Source organism: Syzygium oleosum, unplaced genomic scaffold, assembly GCF_021117445.2.
Source record: "Syzygium oleosum isolate NSW1041296 unplaced genomic scaffold, Sole_v2.1 Sole_v2.07, whole genome shotgun sequence".
NCBI lineage: Eukaryota > Viridiplantae > Streptophyta > Magnoliopsida > Myrtales > Myrtaceae > Syzygium > Syzygium oleosum.
Window position 1 is genome coordinate 6329390 of NW_026607491.1, and position 20992 is coordinate 6350381.

The window sequence follows — 20992 nt, forward strand, 5'->3', positions numbered from 1 at the left end:
ACAAATGCTAATGTACCAAAAAGAAAAACTTACGTTAAAACCACACATCATTAACGTTTATAGCGGGCATGAGTTACATGTACATAGCACTGCTTTTTAATAGCCACACGCAACTTTATGTATCACGAAGAAATAAGTTCGTATCTTTAGTTTAGTATCATTATTGTTACTAGTAAAATAATGTCCTTCTCTCTGACTCTCCTGCTCTAATCTCTCTGAAATATATATTAAAGTTGAGGGAGACGATCATGGACTATCAACCACGAGCAAGCCAAAATTTGTTGATCCCCGAGTCATGCATGTGTTAAAGATGTGTGTGTACGGACATGCATTATCTTATTGGCTTAATGAACCCGACATATCAAATTGAAAAAAGGACTCGATGGGGGAGATGAGTAAGAATTACTCCTGTTCAACAAATACCACCAAGCTCACGTTCGGTAAAATATTCGGACCCCCCCAAGTAAAATATCGGAGAGAAATTGGAGGATTTTGTTGGGTTTCCCAAGTAGAAATCTGTTGACCACTTAATTGGTATTCGCACCAGTCAAAATGTGCAAAAGCTTAATTTATTGAATTTAATATGTTTGGTCCAGTGCATGTCTTCATAACACGCTAGAAGCTTGTGTGGTGCTAGCTAGCACAGCTAATAGTGTCTTTTTTTGTACCTTTGAGTAATCAAGTTTAGACCAATTGTTTAGTAATTAACCATGAACCCCATTGAAAATGGACCAAACTAACCATGAATGACCAACAAAGCTAGCACTAGCCATGTCAAACACTATACATAAAAGTTTCATCTAACTGTTAATTTGAGCTCAGAATAGTTCATTGCACTTCAAAACGCTTCACAAATCCATGGCATAAATCTACAAGTTTCCATAGAAAGGATGTACCTACAATGTAAAAACCAAAGGAGCTATATGTGTCTGCGCGTGCATGTTGAAACTCCACAAGAAAAGAAGTGTAGAAGGGCAACCAAAAAGCAACATTGTTAAAAGGGGGGGAAGTTTTTTCCTAGAAGTCCTTATAAATTTTTGCAGTGGCAATGACAAAAAGAGCTTCTAGTGACAACTTTGATGCAGTAGGTACAATATTTGATGGCAATGGCTCTCTTAAGAGAAGAATATATGTCCATCAAAAGAGAGGTTTTGACGTTGTCGCAGTATAAACAGTGCTGCACAGAAAAATGGGAGCCATTCATATCCCGTCAAGTCATCCCCATGTAAAATCACTACACGCAGGGAAAACCTTACTAAAACGAAGACTTATATGATCCCAACGACATAAGGTCTAAAGACGCATCCGCTGCTGTTGCAATCGTGAAAGCAACTGCTTCGCCTACACACCTAAGTTTCCATTGTTGTCACAATCTTTTTGCAGGTTCTAGCCCTGTTCATCCTTTGTGTTTGCGTTTGTATTTGTTTAAGATAGTGGAGGGCGTTCCTCAATGAGGATAGAGCCAATTCGCGTTCACCTAGGTGTCATCGCTGGAGCCAGGACTTGGCGGAGATAGATTTGGCGGTGGCTCGACGAGGCCCTATCGTCCTCGACCGAGGCAAATGTGGCTCACTCAAATATCCACAGTGAAAACCAGATCTTGCTTAATCATGGATGGAGTCAGTCACGAGAGAGATTAGGATCAAATCACCAAACATTATGGTCATAAGGTGAAAAGCGACTGCCTACATATAGCTAACTAAAACATTTTAGTATAAAAGGTTTTGAGCATATAGATATGGACTTCTCTATATTATGTCACTTATACAAAATAAAACGGTTATATTATTAAACATGTTGAAACACATCTGACCTATTAATGTCAGAGTTTCCTTAAATAAAATCTAATACAAGAACGACTGCACCAATTTCAAATCACTAAGGTTGTGAGTAGTGCAACTAGGACACAATAGTTGTAAAATTTGCCGATTCCATTCCTTTCAAACGAAAACATATATGGAAGTACTTTGCTATTTCACCTACACTTAGTACCATGATGTTTTTTGATAGATTGGGTGGATTCTACTTTTGAAATACATGGATATACTACAGTTGTGAATTCATCCATGTGATGTATATATACACACCCATGCAAGATGTGAAGAGAGAGAGAGAGAGAGAGAGAGAGAGAGAGAGAGAGAGAGAGAGAGGGAGGGAGGGAGGGAGGGAGGGAGGGAGCAGAGCCTCTGCAGAAATGGAATCATGAAAAGGTTTCAAAGAGCCATCTTTTGAATGGAATTACATGCAAAGTTTCTTTATATGTCAGCGAATCTGTTGTTAGAACTGACTGAGAAATCTCTGACCGTGTGTCCTCGTGTGTGTCTGCCCTTGGAATTAAAGTTAAAACAGCAGAGAGAATCCGAAACACCACCCGTGGAAAAAAACAAACCCCCCCACACATACATAACACCCAAAACAATACAACAAAAGACAGAACTTCTTTTCCTTAAACAAAGAACAATACCTGCTCATATCGTTGATGATACCGCACTTCCCGCCAAAATTCTCGTCCAGAATACTTTATAAACAAAGAATATGTTGACCAGAAAGAGGGGAGGCAGGACCCACGTCTCTCGCTCTCTTCGCTTCACACCCTTTAAAAGAAAGAAAAAAGAAGGGGCTTCACGTATTTTCCTAACCCTAAAACAACAGCAGAGCAAGAAATATCAGAAGAGAACCCATTTTCTGCCACTCAATAACCAAAGTAAACCTAAAACTATGCATATTATAAACGATGATAATCGCAGAAGAAGTACAGAGGAGAAAGACTTGAATATAGGCAAACTTGCCATTGGAGTGTGTGGCCAAAGAAACAAGAATCTCAGACTCTCTCTCTCTCTCTCTCTCTCTCTCTCTCTCTCTCTCTCTCTCGAGAACTGTGGGGGGAAAATGGGAAATGAAGAGAGAAAGATGACGTGTTGGTGGGGATTCGCCACCCGGCCATTTTCTGGAGCGGAAAAGAGGAAAAAGGACCAAACCTTCATTAAATTTGGACCAACCCCAGGAAGAAAACACCCTCCTCACGCCGTTTCAGGTTTTGCGGCCAAATTCGCAGGAATGTGACTGACACGTGTCAGTTCCTCCGGACCCCACCCCCACCCTTTTTCTTCTTGAAAACCCTCGCCCTTTTTGGACTCTTCCTGTGGAAAGTCGGAGTGACAGGCTGAGCCGATTTCTCCGGTTGCATGCTTTCTTTTCAACATTTGGAAACAGTAAATAAAGGGGGGAGCTAGCTAGGTTTGACCACATGATGACCCCCACACAAAAAAAAAAAAGCAAATAATTATTATTATTATTTTTACTTTCTTCTTCGTTTTTCACCAAAGGACGTGCCCTTTCACTGGTACCGGTTGATGGGTGTTCAAAAGTAGAATCATGCACGCATTTTGCTTGGGAACTATAACAGTATCTTTCAATGACTCTACGTACAGACCGGTGTAATAAGTATTGAAGACTCAAAAGTCACATTCTAGGGTTCGAACGTGAATGATCATGTGAGCCAGAAATCAGCTTGTAACAAAGCGATTGGCATAAAGTTGAAGTATATACATTCAGCTATCTCCTCCTCCTCTCTCTCTCTCTTTATCGACGGGCGGTGGGATGGATACTAGCAACTCCTGATGATATTGCCTACCCTCATCTGATCAATGGTCACATGTTCGCCGATGGCATCATAGGCGGCAATGGATTAGTGGTAACTCACGATGCGAGAGAGAGTGAGAATAGAGAGACATCTATATAGACATTTCGTGTAGTTTACTCTCATTGTTCCTCTGTCAAGCCAAATGGAGAAATAGCTATTTCGATTATTAAAACAAACAGTAATTACCAACATCTATTCCTCCTCTGTATCTTAATGTGGACTAAACTTTGCATTACAGCATATCTCATGAGACTCCATCAGACAACACGAATAATCCAAAAGCTAGCAACTCATGAGTATCTATGAGTACTTATGCCATTTAAATTACACCGAAAAATCGTGATTTAAAGTTGATTAATATGAGCATGATGTGTCGAAATCATATGAGGTATTAAAAGTTTGGATATCAAGACTTCATCTTTAGAGTTTAAGGAATAACTTGCCGAATATGATCAGACCTAATAAGTTCGTTCAACACACTAGTCGATATAACCTTATTCCATAGACTGACTAGTCTTCCAAGAGTCTCTTTATTAACAAAAGAAACCTTATTTTATTATAACTGAGCCTCCAAGTTTCTCAACTCTGCAGAGGGCTACTCCACCACCACCACCATGTTTTCTGCAATATCACAGACTGATATAATTTCGAGAAAAGAAGAGATGTAATTCCACAACCCCGAAAAAGCACTACTGGGATCCGCAATACGTATATATCCATACGTGTGTGGTTTTGCAAACCTACTTGTCTCCTATATTGGTCAATACTTATGGCTGTTTTTCTCCTTAAAAAAGACAAAAAAGTAAAATGAAAACCCTCCCTGTCTAAAAATGAGAAAAATGTTGAAACGAACGATGGCATGTCCAAGAAATAAAATGGTGGGGGGAGGGCAATGTTGGGAAAAGAGGCTCACGAGAACCCATGCAGAAATTGAGAGTTTCCAAGGGGTGGGAGGAAACGCCGGGAAAGTGCTCGTGTCGCCTCGAAATTGAAGGATTATTTTCACGTTATGGCTCAAAATTTTTATTTGAATTGATTTGGATTTGAATTTATTTTTAAAGGGGGAGAAAACCCTTTGTTTTCTTGCACATAAACCCAGTTAGGGTTAGGGTTAGGGTTTAGGGGTAGGGTTAGGTTTGTTGCGAAGACAAAGATAGTGCCCGAGAGACACAAACAATACATTAAAAATTCTTTACAATCTCTCTCTCTCTCTCTCTCTCTCTCTCCATTGTCTCTTTGAGTTCATGAGGCAACAAGAAAGACTGAAGAAGGTTAATGCATTCTGGTGTTGCAAAAAGACCGACCAAGACGAGGAAAATATTCTCGGATTTCTTGCCGTTTATGCGATGAACATGTCTTTCTTTTCATAGATGCAATTAATAAGCTTGGATCGGCTGTAGTTATGGAGTCGAAAAATGCTTGCGCGGTTTGTGATGAGGCAGCTGATTTTACTTGAGATCAACGAGAATATGAGAACACTGCAAGAAAGTTTTCACTGGGATTTGTAACGGGAAATAACAATAATTTCGTGTGCTGAGGATTAATGTAAGAATAAGATGGAACTTCATTCGTTTGTTGGATAAAATAATACTGGATATATGCTGCTCTTACTGGTCACAATTAACACACACAAGTGGATGTTTTCCCTTCAGGGTCAATCGATCTTGGGTGGGCTAAGCACAAGAAGATGACGAGTTTGGAAAGAAGTAAAAGGATATGTTAATAAAAACATGAGAGTTTTTCTTTTTCTTCTTCATCTTCTTTTTTTTTTTTTTTTTTTTTGAATCTTTTTCTTTTTTCTTGGCTAGAATAAAAGCTTCATTGATATGAGACATTGATTTGAAAGTCAAAACTTGAGTTTTAGAAGAAGAGGATAGGAAGCAATTAATGAGCAGTTTGCGCTATCTAAACCCGCAAGGTACATAGTTGACTACGTACAAGGGACTTGGAGATTAGGGTTAGGTGCCTTTTTTTTTTTTTGGTATGTCCTACTCTAACTCTCAACTCACTCTTAGACTTTTGTCCTGCCTCTTGCAGGATGTGGGAGTCGAAACCCACATCTAATACTACACGTCCCCACTCCTAACTGCCCTGAGAAGGTGGGGATTCCTCATTCTCAAGTAGGAAGGGTGGCCACTAGGGCAAACCCCAGTGGTTGGATTAAGCGCCCTTATGACTAAAGATTCTAATGATAAAATTCACAGAGAACTCAGATTGGCTTTCTCTTGTGTTTAATTTTGCCCACGAATTATATGTGCAAGACCTATAGTTTTTTGTGTTAATGAGTAGTACAAATTCCTCATTAGACAGTGTATGGCCTATGTAATTAAAAACATGGTGTGGGTGGTCTCGTTGCGATCAATGATTTATATCATTTTTTAACGGTTCGATTTTTATAGCTGCATTCATTTACTCTAGTTTAATATATCAAAACTAGATGGCTTGAGTTAGATTATCACATTTATCTTTCGTCAATATTATTTTCTGGTGAAGTTCAGTTGTTATGTAACTCTCTCTCCCTCCCTTATGCTTCCTCTCCTAATCGTATAGAGCTGTTGTTGTCGCACCAACAAAGTAGCCACTACCGCCACCACGCTGTCAACAATTGCATGACCAGGAGGTCTCTCTCTCTCTCTCTCTCTCTCTCTCTCTCTCTCTCTCTCTCTCTCTCTCTCTCTCTCTCTCTCTCTCTCCCCGACGAGATTTAGGTGTTACTATTGCGATCTAGTCACCGATCTCTACATAACAGCTAATTTGCTTCCAAGTTTGGAAGGTTAAGCTTGCCCGCTCCGTCCACCGGCCTGAGCTCTGTCGCCACTATTAGACGAGGCAGAGGGGGGGCGTTAGGGCCAGAAAGAATATGGTTCTTGTGAGATCAAACTTTCTTGTACTGAGTGCGTATGTGGGTGACCAAAGACTTGTTCTTGGACTGTTATGTCAACGTTGCTAGCTACCGGATTGCGGCTATACCCCATTTCATAATCTCTTTTCTCCTTCCTTGTATGTCATGGGTAAGCCCCAATCATTCTTTAAGTCTCGGCAACAAAAAAAAAAAAAACGAAAGAGCCAAAACGTGATGCATCCTACTAAATAGTCGTGTAAAAGAGAGCGTTAACATGTAACAGCTGATGTGCCTCATACGTAAGAGCTCAAAGCTTTTTAGAATAGATGCTTCTTTACTTTAAACAGATGCTAACCATGAAAAGACAAATGAGGGTTGTGCTGACTTCATCAAGCTTGCATACATGAGATGTTCATCACTCTCCTGGACGTCTCTGCAACAGGAGATTACCATATAATATTCTTGATTTGTAGTCATTTTTAAAAAAATATTTGGGATTCTCTATAAGTGGCAGTACCTGTGGTTTCCCGAGTGAAGCTTCAAGTTCCTTAATTAATGATAGCGAATACAAAGAACCGAACATTTTGACTTTCATAGGCCCCTAGAAGAAAAGGTTGGACTTTTCATGTTCTTCTACATTAACGTGCTTGTCTGGTTCGTTCCAAACGTTCAACCATCAAAGTATTACAGCTGCCTAATGTCTTAATCCTTCGAAACGCGTAGATACACGAGTCGACAGTCAAAGCAACACATTCGATTAGCCCTATGCATGTCGCACGAACACGATAACGAGTCGGATGATGTACTGATTTTGCAGTGGAGATTATACAATCGAGCGGTTCCTGCGTTATTATTACCGAGCCATTTATTATGTTGGTGTTCTCGACATCGACGAAGATCATGTGCAGCATTTGTTTTTGATGTGGGCGACGGTTCCACGTCAGTTGAGGAACATATTTAACCATCCCAGAAACCTCAACCACATTGGTGGAAGACAACATGCATCTCACGCCATTGCACAAAAAAGTGCAGTCCCCAAATTCTTTAATCGCATGGATTACGCAAGTTAATTAAGACTAGGATATCTTAATTTACGGGAATGGTATTATGGATATTAATTAACATATGACCTTTGATATATTAATTATATAATCGTTTATAATGGGAGACAAAAGGATTCGAGTCAAACCTAAGTAGTACTCAAGAGTTGGAAGTCAAACAGTTTAATCTGGCGGAAATCTAGTCGAAGCAACTTTTAGATTGACCGGATACTTAAAATTTCAGCTAAAGCATACTTAAGGAGAGTAAGTATGAGAAGCATTTTCTTACTTCTGGACTCAGCCTTATTACCATAAAGCGTGGAACTCCTATGATAACGCTTAAAAGAGTTGCCAACTCGGGTTGCTCCTTCCCACCCTTTCTCTTTATGAAAGGAAGTTGTTAGCATCGAGTGACTGTGCTTTTCTAGACAAAAACGATTTGATCTGCGCTCTATGAAAATAGGTGCACCCAAATGACCTTCAAATTATATTCGCGAAAGTATCTCATCTACTGCGCACGACTTTCAACCACTTGATAACTTGACCTTTGAAATGAAATATTTCTAACATAAAATCATAATCGAGTTCTAATAGTCAATTGCCTTGTTTGAAATATAGCGCATATAAGTAACATTCAACCACTTAATAACTTGACCTTTGAAATGGGAATTTCTAACACGACATTATAGTCAAGTTCTGATAGTTAATTACCTTAAATTTACCAAAGACTCCAACTAAACTTTGAAAATGAAAAGAAAAGAAAAAATCAAAGTGAATTCCCGAGCATGCCAGTCGTCATTTCACTAGTCATCACCTAATCACTTCAGTCGTATACAGAATCCGTGGGCCTAACCTAATGAAATGGCTAGGTGTAACATACATTCACATGGGCCGGTCCGTCACGTCGGCCCATGGTTCACTTTTGATGGAGCTCCGGCCCACCATTGTCCGGCCCTAGATTGACATTGACTTTGACCCACTCGAGCTAGGGTTTAAATGAATCATGATTATCCACAAAATTAATGGCGCATACTAGTATATACACGAATCAAATAATCATGGACTTATCTTTTCCAAGAATCGGGTAAATTATTTATCACCTCATTAAATTTGGCTTGGAAACTTCATTTTACAAGTGCTCGAACTCGAATCCATGCTTCATTTATTTCGTGAAAAATTTATAAGCGAGAAAATATTTTTTCTAAAAACGATCTCTTGTATATAGCTTATAAAAATGAATTAATAAAAAAATTGATCATCATTCATGAAATTTTTTAAATATAAATTATTATTTTAAGCGATATAAGCGATTATTTTATCTATTTATCTCGAAACAAACGGAGCCCTTAATTTCTCGCGAATCCTTCCAATTCGATTAGGAAAAATTAGTTAGTCGGCGACGGCGTGAAATTCGATTCGGGATATAAATTTTGAAATGGTTATATATAACGATATTTAACTTTGACTAAAAATAAGAAGGGAAAAGAAAATAAAAAAAAAAGAACGAAATTTTAGTGCGTGCGTACTGCGCCGAATCACCGCTCGTTTGCCCATTGTATTTTGCCACCATTTCCACATTCTCTCTCTCTCTCTCTCTCTCTCCCTCACCTTCTTCCCCTTCATCAAGAAAATCCATTTCCATCTTCTTCAATTCCGCTCCCTCGTCTCGCGTCTCTTGCTTCGCCAGGTGCGTCTCGATTCTTATCTTGGTTTTCCTTTGAATTCTTTCGGACTTTCGAGCTCGTGGGTCTGCGCTTCTTGGGGGGGCGCCTGATGCTTTCGGCGACGCGCCCGTGAATCGGTCTCGCGGGTCGAGATGGCGAGCTGGGAGGGGGGAGCTGATCCTCACCACCACCCCCCCGGGTTCTTGATGAGACCCATCTTGATTTGAGCTGGGGATGGTTGGTTTTGGAGGGTTGGGTGGCGATTCTTAGCTGCGTTTCGGATATTGAGAGGATGATTAGTTGATTACTGTTTTCGTCACGAATTTTGGATTCTTGGGTATGATTAGGGTGGTACAATCTTCTCTATTGTGGGGTTTTTGCAAACCAATTTGTGTATAAAGATGTTTAGCTTGCTCTTTTATGGACTCTTAACGGTGTCTTTTTGCTGTTAGAATTTCGGTGCTTTTTTCCATACCAAGCTGCTGAAATTTGGAGGGTCTGGTGGTTTGCTTGGCGTAGGCTGGTTTCGCGAAAAACCTTAGACTAGGATCCATTAGTTTTCCTCGGAAGAACACGATGTTTTCTTGTTTTTTTTTTTTTTTGTTGGGATCCTGAATACTTGCGCTGCCTCGATATGAACAGGCATTAGATTTTGATGGGTTTAGTCCATTTCCTACGAAGCAGGCAGGAATCCTCTATTGCAGTTTGGGATAATTGAGATTTCTGTGGAGATGATGTGTGCCGATGCTCGTATGCATACTTGAGAATTGCAGTTGCTTCACTTTTTGTGCAAGCTGGTTGCTTTATCTGTTAGGCCGTGCATTTGATTCGGTACCATTATTATCGCACATCTCGAGAGTCGAGACGTGTTCCGTCTGGTGAAAGCAGATGGTTTTACTATTCCTTTTAAGTGACTAACTTGTATTATTTGTTACGTGAAGTGCTACAAAAGAAGAGATGGTGAAAGCCTACGCACAAGAGCATGTGTACAAGCACCCTTGGGAGATTGTAACGTCTGCATCTTGGCGCAAGTTTGCTGACCCTGAGAACAAGCGCACTTTGTCTCACGTTCTTGATGTCGACACCTTGAACCACAAGCTAGACGCCGAATCAGGGAAGCTCTTCACAACTCGTGCCATCACGATCCATGCTCCTGGGCCCTGGTTTGTCCGCAAGATCGTGGGTCAGGACATATGCCATTGTGTTGAATCAACAGTCGTTGATGGTCAATCTCGGTCGATGCAACTGACCACTCGCAACATCAGTCTGCAAAAGTTCATAGAGGTGGAGGAAAGGATTCGGTACGACCCCCACCCAGATAATCCCAGTGGGTGGACAGTGTGCAAGCAGGAGACCAGCATTAGGATCAAGCCGCTATCGGCACTCGCGTCAATGGCCGAGAAGGTGGAGCAACGTTGTGCCGACCGGTTCTTGCAGAACAGCATCAAAGGTAGAGAAGTCATGGAAAGGATCTGCAAGTACCTTGAGTCTGAATCTAGAGGAATAACTTTCTAACTTTCCTGATTGCTAAATGGTTTCTACTGGTAGCTGTGAGCGGCATACAGGCCGTTTTAGTGTAGACATTAGGAAATAACAGGGAACTTTAGGGTTTTGGCTTCAGAACAGTTTAATCCGAAAGGTTAATCCTTTTGCAAATTTTCTCCGTTGTAGTATGAGAACATCTGATTGTGTTGTCTTCTGTGTTTCATCTGCTGTTGAAGTGCCTTGCTGGTTTCTGTTGCCCTAAAGCGCTTCTGTTGATGATCCTTACGGTTTGTAAGATGGTTCATCCACCTCTCTTTTTGTGCCGAAAGTTGCTTATTCTCTGACCTGTTCAAATGCATTTTTGCGCTTTTCATGGAATTCTTCAGTAAAAGTTTTGAGGATGAGGTTGCTATAGGATTTGCTTCATTAAAAGCAATCATACAGAGTACGAAAAAATGTGCCACGCATGCAGTCCGACTGAGCTCTCTGTACTTCGATTGCCGGTATGCCTTGATATCACCTTTCAAGCAGTACCAGTTTTCTTATTAGCAATTGCTTTGTTTACAATGCTGTCGAGCGTGATAGCCTAGTGGTAAAGGGGGTATATTGTCTTTCATGAAGGTACAAGTTTGAGCATGGCATGAGTGAACCTCTGGCCGGCTAGTGCTTTAGGCATTTGCTATTTTATGTGAAGATACTTGCTAACTTCTGGCACACCAACCAGGCAATGGTGATGGGGTCGTACACTTACAGGTGGACCAAGTACTTATGATTTAAACGCAAACATTTGCGGTGGATGTGGGGATTATGCAAATCCCAGACGGTGGCAGTGTAGGTCGTCCCTCCCTATGCTCTTTAATTGACCTTTGCGGTGCGTTGTTGAAGCGATGAATTGATTGACGAGTTGGCCGTTGAGATGGTTAACTAGCATGCTTGCTCACCATCCGTGATAGGGTGGAGTAGGAGACACAAGCCTGTAATGGTGAGAGAGAGAGAGAGAGAGAGAGAGAGAGAGAGAGAGTCTTTGATTGATCTTTGTCGTTGCATCGCCAGAGAAAGCAGGTGATTGACGAGTTGGGCGTCGAGACGGTAAATTGGTTCACTTTTTATGATAATGGACACTGGTTTACGGTTAGAGAGAGAGAGAGAGAGAGAGAGCGTGGTGCTGTCCAACTGAACTTAGCCATGGCAGCATCGAAAGGAGTAGGTGACTCGAGAGTTATCTTTCGAGATGGTAAGCTAGGTGCTCATCGTCCACGGTAATGGAAGTGTTGGGGGAGAGAGGAGCTGCTGTTCGACCAAGATTTGTTGTGAGACGAATGGAGAAGGTGATTGACGAGGTGACCATTAAGATGGTATGTCGTCAATGATGATAATGGAGGAGGAGGGAGGAGAAGAGCTAGGGGCGCACTTGAGAGAGACAGAGAGAGAGAGACTCTTCGCTTGACTATTCTTTTTGCGTCGTCGACGAGAGTAGGTGATGGACGAGTTGATTTTCAAGATGGCGTGTCGTTGCCAGAGGTGGCCATAGAGATGGTACATTGTCATCCGTGTTATGATAATGGAGGCGACACGAGCGACAGATGATGGATACTCTGAGGAGCACTCGTGTAGCTTCCAGGGTATTACTTATACTGAAATAATAAATGATGCTTATAACAAAAGTTCTGAAGTTTGAATAGAAAAAGCTTTCAGAGCAGGCACCTACAACAGGGAGAAATGACGCCGAACCGGTCCGAGATTGAACCAGAACATTACATTAGTACTTGAAAAACATCCTAACCTCTCGTCTTTTTTCTCCTCGCCTCTCACTCACTATCCCACTCCAATCATTCTCCTCTCGAGCTTTCAATCTCTCTCCGACCCTCTTGATCTATCCGTCAACGCTCACTCTCTCCCCTCAATCACCACAACACGCCAGCACAACCACCATCACCTCGACTTCACCGTCACATGAACAATTCCAATCTGCTCCGACGAAGTAGGAGCTCAGCGCTGCAACTCAAGAGGCAACAACGACCACAAGACACCAAAGATGCCTTACACACAAGTAAAAAACCTTTAGAAGCATAGCCACAATATACAAAGCTAAACATACTGATATTCGAAGGATGTCTTTCCTTGGGAACGAGAGATTGCACATTACCATTTCGACCGTGCAGTACAAGAGAGAAAACGGAACATCTTAAAAGCAGAGACAGATTACAGAGCCAACCGCAACATTGTCCATCAAACCACCACATTCTCAGAGAGCTAAAGGCACGTTCGAGCCATCTCAAGAGAAGATTGGGATCTTAGAGTTCTTCATTACTGCGGAGATGTCCTAATACCACCATCGTCATCCCTCTGCAAATATAACAAACCAAGCAGACAGCTGATACATAACGCAGCTGATCCAAGAACATCACTCATGGAGTCGAAACAAAGCATCGGTTTTCAGCACATTAAATCTTCTTCTTCCCTACGCACATCTTATATTTTATCAAGCTTCTCAGCCTTAATAACAGGGTTGGCCTTTGCAATTGCATTACGGGCAGCACTGCGATAATCAAACGGGCAGTCATGCTTGTCAGAGTAGCGGTGGGTGCCACAGAAGATATTACCACACCGGCAACTAAAGCCAGTCAAACCAACCCGCTTCTTGCACGAGCTGCAGCGGGTCGGGCCCTCCTTCGGCTTCTCGACGGTCACCACTGGCACTGAATCACAGGCGGGCTGTTCGGAGATGGTCTTCGGCTCCACTGTATTGAGCTGTGTGTCCACTGAGGCAGCAGCAACAGGTTCATTTGCAGTAGTGCTTGATGATCCATTCTCGGCGTTTGCAATAGATGACGCGGCGAGCTTGGCCTGCTCTTGTTTCAGCAACATGTCCTTGTGACATTTGGAACACATGTTCATGGTAGCTGGACTTCCAAAGAAGCCGCAGTTGTTGATGCATAGAATTGGACCCTCGGGGTGAGCTTGGCATCCTGTCTCGTCGTGTTCCATTTTCTCAATCCTCCTGCAGTTAACCTACGTAAGTTTGATATAGCCAACTGGAAGCATATGTGCCAAACATGCAGAAGTATGCACAGTGAAACCCATGACATGTAATCTACATCAAGCAGTGAAGATTAACCAACCATTCACAAAACATATTGACAACCATTTGACCCATTCGATCTCAACCCATAAACAAGACACCAGACAAAAACCATGTCGCATACAACCCACAATGTCACAACTTCAATCCAGTTGTTGGATGACCAGCCAAAATGCTACCATACGATTTATGCTCAAAAAGTGTCTACTCTGACTCTTAAACTTTGTTTAAGCAGCCAATGCAACAATATGTAAAACGTTGAAAGTCGAAAGCAAATGCTGTGATTCTTGGTTCAGAACTATCTTAAGATAAAATACTCTAATTGCATAATGCCATAAATGCTTTTAATAAAATGCTTTTATGATAGATGATTAGTGTCAAATACGTCGTTACCAAATTCCTAACAAGAACCAGGAATAGATAAAAGAAAATCCCGTTGGAAGGGAAAGAAATATGCCAACCTTTACAACTCCCTCTCTAAAGCAAAAACTAACAAAGAAAAGGGTAATGGAAAAGCATAGAATATTGGTTTTCATTGTCAGCACATTTCAATCACAGTAATATATCAGTTTCTAAGATAAACACCGCCGCTCAGAAGTGACTATCTGGGCAAAAAGATTATAGGAACTTCTATCAAGGGAAAGCAGAGCACAGAATCATGAGTGCACACGTGTATGCACACTTACAATTACTTATGCAATTCGGGTGGAGGTGTTCGAGTCTCCATGAATGTGATAGAGTTTCACACTCAAAAAACTTTCTAGTTTAAATTGCGTTTAAAGACCTTAACATCAAATGTACAATTCGAACACCAAATATCATTTGCATGATCATTTGTCGAAGCTTGTGGTATCTGTATATGAACCAAATGTCACAAGATACTATCCAAGGTCATTCATCAAAAGAAATTACATGACATGATAATAACAAACAAAATTGATCAAAAGAAACATGTGTCCTAGTTCATCAGGAATGTCCGAGTAGAGAAAACCAAAGACGAAATTATCCAAAAAGAAAAGAACAAAGACAAAAAAGAAAGTAAAACCACTCTAAGATGAGGTACAGATCAGAGCAAGAACACCAATGACTTTTAGAAAAGAAAAAAGAAAAAACAGACAAGGTGGAGATTCAAATCAGTCAACAGCTCAGAACACCGCCTTAACATACACGAACAAACAAATTTGAAACCCCAAATCTCTCCCAACATATTAGCAGATCACTGAAACAATTAGTAAACTAACACAGAGAAAATCATTCAGTAGACGAGCTAATACGCCAAAGGAGATAGAGTTCGGTAACGTCTGCTGAACTGAAAAAGACATCTTTTGATAATCATCTGCAATCTCTCCATGGCGCACGTCCACACAAAGACCTCCCAATCATTTTTGAGCTGAAAACTATCTCAACTATAACTCAAATTCCACCACAGACAAACACATGAAATAACCAGTTCCGACTGATCAACAAAGTCAATCTCATCAGCTCCACAATCTTCGGTCCGCCCTCGTTTGCTAAACCCATTAATCAACTTTCGTTTTTCCTATCTCTATGTGCTCTAAAGTTTGCAACTTTGCAATGCCCTTTCCCCAATACTCATCCAAAGAGCAAATGAAAAATATAAAAAACACCCGATACGATACGATACGATACGATGATCCCTCCGGCATGATCACAGATTTCCTTCTTTCCTTCCGTTTAAAGGAACGAGCTTTACGCGTGAAAAGGCACAATACACGAAGGAGCACACACCCGAAACTCAAAAGAACAATCGACAACAAATTGAAAAAAGGGAGGGACCTGCTCGTCGGGGGCAAATGAACAGAGCCCTCAGAAATGAATCCCCTCGAGCCCGATCTCGGAGCTCAGAATCGCATCACGGGCAAGCCCCTCTGCTCGTTCAAAGGCGAAGGGGCACACGAAAACGATCATTCGCAAGAAAAGAACAACCACCCACGACGCGACCCAGGAAAAATCGACACCCCCAGAACAACACGATACGAAACGAGGACGGGGAAGCAAGAAACCGAAATTCAGGGCAATCGAACCCTACCCCCGCGTTCAATTTGGGACCGCCGTGGCCAGAGGAAAGCGAAGGAGCCGAATAGAGAGAGAAAGTGTGGGTTCGGGAGGAGAGAGAGAGACCTTTTTCTTCCCTTTCTTCTTCTCTCTGCGCAATTTAACGAGGGGCCCTTCTTTTTGGCTGCGCCAGCCAAAGCGCTCTCCCTCTCTCTCTCTCTCCCTCTCTCTCATTAGGGGACGGGACATCCGACCTGGCGTTCCGAGATTGTCCCGCGTTGTTGTTGTGTAGTAACGGTTTTGCCATCGGTGAAAGGCTGCCGCGTCGTTCGCAAAGGGGGCAAAAAAAACACACACACACACACAAACACACGTCGTCCGCCATTGAAAGAGCGTGGACAGCACGAGGATGAGGATTTGGTGTTTTCTTAGGAGGTCGCTGATGTACGATGATGCCGGACCTAAGCATGTCCCTAAAGGCGGCTTCATCTTTGGTTCTCGTCCGGACATCGAGATCACCGGAATGTAAAACACTTGGAGGATATTTCCTCCTCCCGAGAAAAGAAAAAGATTTGGAGGGAATTGAGAGTACGGTGCATGCGGGCACCGACACGTTTGTATATCAAATTGACAGATCGCGGAGACTCTTGTAGGAGTTTCGACTCCTTCCCTTTGGTGAAGCTAACTCTTAACCAAATACCATGGATCCAAAAGAAGCCTCTACTAAAGGTTAACTCTATTCGAAAATCAATAGCAAACATAGTAATTTTTCGTACTCTCTTTATTAGTGGTAAATTAACATATTTATATCTATTTTTCGACCAGTAATGTTTTGAAATGCCATTGCGTCACTTCGAAATGGATGGTCGTCTCTCTCCATCCTCGGCCTCGAAAAATGTTTGCTCGGATTTTAAATTCAAGGTATTATTACTCTTTTCCTTTGTGATACTTTATTTTGTGGACGTGTTTGATTATAGGGAAAATAGCGCAAATAATTCCTAAACTTTGATCCAATGTGTAATGTCATTCTCGGACTTTTAATTTGTTCAGTATAATATCCGAACTTTGGTCCAATGTACAATATTATCGCTAAACTTTTAATTTGTTCAATATGGTCCTTGAACCTACATTGAACATTTACCAATAGTTCATATTTGTTAAGGGACGGCATTGCACGTTATACCAAAGTTCAGGGATTACAATGCATAAATTAAATATTTAAGGACGACATTACACATTGACTTAAAGTTCAATGACTATTTGTGTTGTTATCCCTTGATTACATAAGTTAGTCGGGATAATTGTCCAAAAAAGTCCTAAATATATTGTACGACAGTCGATTCAGTTCTAAATTTTTCAATTGTGTCAATTCAGTCATAACTTTTTGATGATTTGCCAATTTAGTTATAAACCTTTATTTGTATTAATATAGTCCTAAACATTTTGAAATTTTGCCAATCTAATCCAAACCTATTATTTGGATATTTGGCCAGAATGACTACATTGACAAATCATCAACAAGTTTAGGACTAAAATGGCAAATCATCAAAATGTTAAGGACTAAATTGGCACAATTGAGATGTTTAGAACTAAATTGCATATCGTCAAAAGGTTTAGGTCTATATTGGCACAATTGAAAATTTTAGAACTGAATCGACCTCCGTATAATAGATTTTAGGATTTCTTTGACAATTTTTCTTAAGTCAGTCCCTAGACTCCAGTCACTTAATTCGAAACACCCAAAAAAAAAGAAGAAGAAGTAGAAGAAGATAGCCATCCTCTTAATATTCCATATCACGTATGCAAACACATGATTCGATGTTGAGACAGAAACATCCCGAGGGAAATATTGATTCGAATCCATCGTGGGACAACTGCATTTGATTCTTAATGAAAATGAAGCCAACAACATGTGTTGGTGCAATAACATGTCTCCAATCATTTGACCCTTTTAGTTTTTACTAGCCCAATTGCAATGTTTAGCTACTTGCGCTCCAAGTGCAAAGCTGCTTTTCAAAAGTTGGGAAAAAACCACCAAAAACCCCAAACTTTGCCATCTGTGACACATTTACCACGAACTTTTTTTGTGACACCAAAAACCCCGAACTTTGCTTTTTGTAACACATTTACCCCAATGTATTTTGTACATGGACATTTTCGTCTTTTTTGCTTTTTCTTTTTTTTTTTCTTTTTTTTCCTTTCCGGCGAGGGGGGGCCTCGCCGGATCCGGCGCGAGGGCCCTCGCCGGCGTCGAGCGAGGGCGGCCCTCGCCGGATACGGCGAGGGCGGCCCTCGCCGGCGTCCGGCGAGGTTCGCCCTCGCCGGGAAGCGAGGCGGCCCTCGCCCGACTCGAGCGAGGTCGACCCTCGCCGGCGTCGGGCGAGGGTCGACCTCGCTGAGTCGGGCGAGGGCCGCCCTCGCTCGCCTGTGCGAGGGCGACCCTCGCCGGCGCCGGCGAGGTCCGCCTCGCACGGGCGAGCGAGGCGGCCCTCACCCGGCGCCGGCGAGGGCGGCCCTCGCCGAGATCGGGCGAGGCGACCCTCGCCGGCGTCGAGCGAGGGTCGCCCTCGCCCGATCCGGCGAGGGCCGCCCTCGCCGGATCCGCGAGGCCGCCCTCGCTCGACGCCGGCGAGGGTCGACCTCGCCCAGATCGGGGCGAGGGCCGCCCTCGCTCGCCCGGGCGAGGACGGACCTCGCCCGACGCCGGCGGGGTCGCTCGCACTGGGCGAGCGAGAGGCGGCCCTCGCCGCGGCTCAGCGAGGTCGACCCTCGCCCGACGCCGGCGAGGGTCGACCTCGCTCGAGTCGGGCGAGGGCCGCCTCGCTCGCCCAGGCGAGGGCGAACCTCGCCGACGCCGGCGAGGGCCGCCCTCGCCGGATCTCGGGCGAGGGCCGCCCTCGCTCGACGCCGGCGAGGGCCCCCCTCGCCGGATCCGGCGATCTGGCGAGGGCGACCCTCGCCGGAAAGGAAAAAAAAAGAAAAAGCAAAAAAGACGAAAATGCCCATGGACTAAATACATTGGGGTAAATGTGTCACAAAAAGCAAAGTTCGGGGTTTTTGGTGTCACAAAAAAAAGTTCGGGGTAAATGTGTCACAGATGGCAAAGTTTGGGGTTTTTGGTGGTTTTTTCCCTCAAAAGTTCTTCCAAACTCGCTCTACACGGGCTCGGGCCTATTTCGTCGAAAATGACGGGTCCGACCGAACGCCGGGCATAGGTCACCGAGCACTTTATCGAGCCTAAATGGCCTAGCAGCCCATCCAAACGTGTCCAAAACCAGAGTAATTTGACACGCCTTGGATTTTGATTATTGACCCTGGGGCCGGGTACAGCTTTAGTCCTCTAAATTTCATCGTCCATGCGATACGGGTCTCTAATTTTGGTCTTTGTTTGATCGGGCCCTCTAGCATTCTTGGTTTGTGCAATTTAGTCCTCTAAATTTTATTTCTTGCAATCGAGCCCTCTGACTTTTTCGACTTGTGCAATTACATCATTCGATCAACCGCTCTCATCACTCATCAAATTAATTCAATGTCCCGGTATTGTCAGTGTGGCGGAATTGGCATGCGACGCTAATGCAGCACCAAATGACTGCTAAATTGGTGCAAAACAAATGGAGGAGAACAAAGAAATTTTAGTTTGACAATTCTAGTTGTGACGGGGTAAACGAAACGCTTGATTGCACAAATCAAGACAGTTGGCATAAAAGTAAGAGGATTGAATCACATAAACACTTAAACTCGAGGACTAAAGTTATACATTATCCCTGACTCTACCATAATCTACAACTAGAGGCTCATAATGGTGACTTGTAAACATGGACACATCTACCTGTATTTATTACGTCAGCAGATGAATTTGGAACAATATGAAGTTTGTTAAAGATAAAGTGATTCTTCCAGTAATGTCCCATTTATTATAAATTGCATATCATGATCTTTTTTCAGCAAAAAAGAAAAAGAAAAAGAACAGGAGCAAACAGAATGGTAGCTGAAATTGGAAAAGGCAAGGCATGAAAAGGATCACTCATTCTACAATGTTCAAGAGTATATTTTTTTGCTTTTGTAAATTAGAGAAAAATAAATAAATTGAAGGAAAGTCATGCGGATATTCATGTTATAGAAATATACAAACATGTTATATATATACACACACTTATATATGAATTAGTACAGAATCAAGAGTAATAACATTACAGGTATTAAAATGCTTAGTTATTGAGAAATTTCTTATTTTGCGTCATTTTCTACCAATTCTATATACCAAGATCAACCACAGGGGATTGCCCCAGTGGCCGCCTTTCCTACATGGGAAGGAGGAGGTGGAGAGTTCGAATCCCCACCTTCTCAAGAGGCTGGGGGCGGGAGCGTTTAGTTTCAGGTGTGAGGTTCGACTCCCACGTTCTGAGAGTGAGTTGAGAGTTAGAGTAGGATAAGATAAAAAAAATTTTACCGAGATCATAAATTCATAGGTGCTGATACTTAAGAAATAAAAAGAGGAATGAGTTTACTTAAAGCTAGAGTGCCGGGCAAATGTATGTAAACATATCGGAAAAATTACCAAAAAAATCTTAAATTTATTGTACTTGTGTGAGTTCAATCCTAAATTTTTTAATTTGACTAATTTAATCCTAAACATTTTTAAAAATTTGGCAATATATTCCATCAGACCGGTAGCCTCGGCAATGGCCGGCAATCGACCAAAGGCGACGACCGGTAAGGGTCCCTCTCTCTCTCTCTTACTCATTAGGGGAGGGGACATCCGACCTGGCGTTCCGAGATTGTCCCGCGTTGTTGTTGTGTAGTAACGGTTTTGCCATCGGTGAAAGGCTGCCACATCGTTCGCTAAGGGGGCAAAAAAAACACACACACACACGTCGTCCGCCATTGAAAGAGCGTGGACAGCACGAGGATGAGGATTGGTGTTTTCTTAGGAGGTCGCTGACGTACGATGATGCCGGAACCTAAGCATGTCCCTAAAGGCGGCTTCATCTCAGTTCTCGTCCGGACATCGAGATCACCGGAATGTAAAACAGTTGGAGGATATTTCCTCCTCCCGAGAAAAGAAAAAGATTTGGAGGGAATTGAGAGTACAGTGCATGCGGGCACCGACACGTTTGTATATCAAATTGACAGATCGCGGAGACTCTTGTAGGAGTTTCGACTCCTTCCCTTTGGTGAAGCTAACTCTTAACCAAATACCATGGATCCAAAAGAAGCCTC

The 20992-nt window shown here is 42.5% G+C and overlaps 2 protein-coding genes across 3 annotated transcripts; one reads left to right on the top strand and one right to left on the bottom strand.

Moving 5' to 3' along the window:
• Positions 1-10146: 10146 nt before the first annotated feature.
• LOC115677705 (uncharacterized) lies at positions 10147-11052 on the top strand. Its single transcript, XM_030600921.2, has one exon. It carries the CDS (start codon positions 10147-10149, stop codon positions 10702-10704), a length of 558 nt encoding a protein of 185 aa, XP_030456781.1. The 3' UTR covers positions 10705-11052.
• A 1738-nt stretch (positions 11053-12790) lies between these two features.
• On the bottom strand, positions 12791-15884 carry LOC115674614 (zinc finger A20 and AN1 domain-containing stress-associated protein 8). Of its 2 annotated transcripts, none has more exons than XM_030597067.2 (2): positions 15554-15884; positions 12791-13675 (listed from the first exon to the last, which is right to left on the bottom strand). In XM_030597067.2, the coding sequence occupies exon 2, from the start codon at positions 13660-13662 to the stop codon at positions 13147-13149; it is 516 nt and encodes a 171-aa protein (XP_030452927.1). In that variant the 5' UTR covers positions 13663-13675; positions 15554-15884; the 3' UTR covers positions 12791-13146. The 2 variants fall into 2 exon arrangements, with proteins under 2 accessions (XP_030452927.1, XP_030452944.1); XM_030597084.2 differs by having other exon boundaries at positions 15807-15883.
• Positions 15885-20992: the final 5108 nt, after the last annotated feature.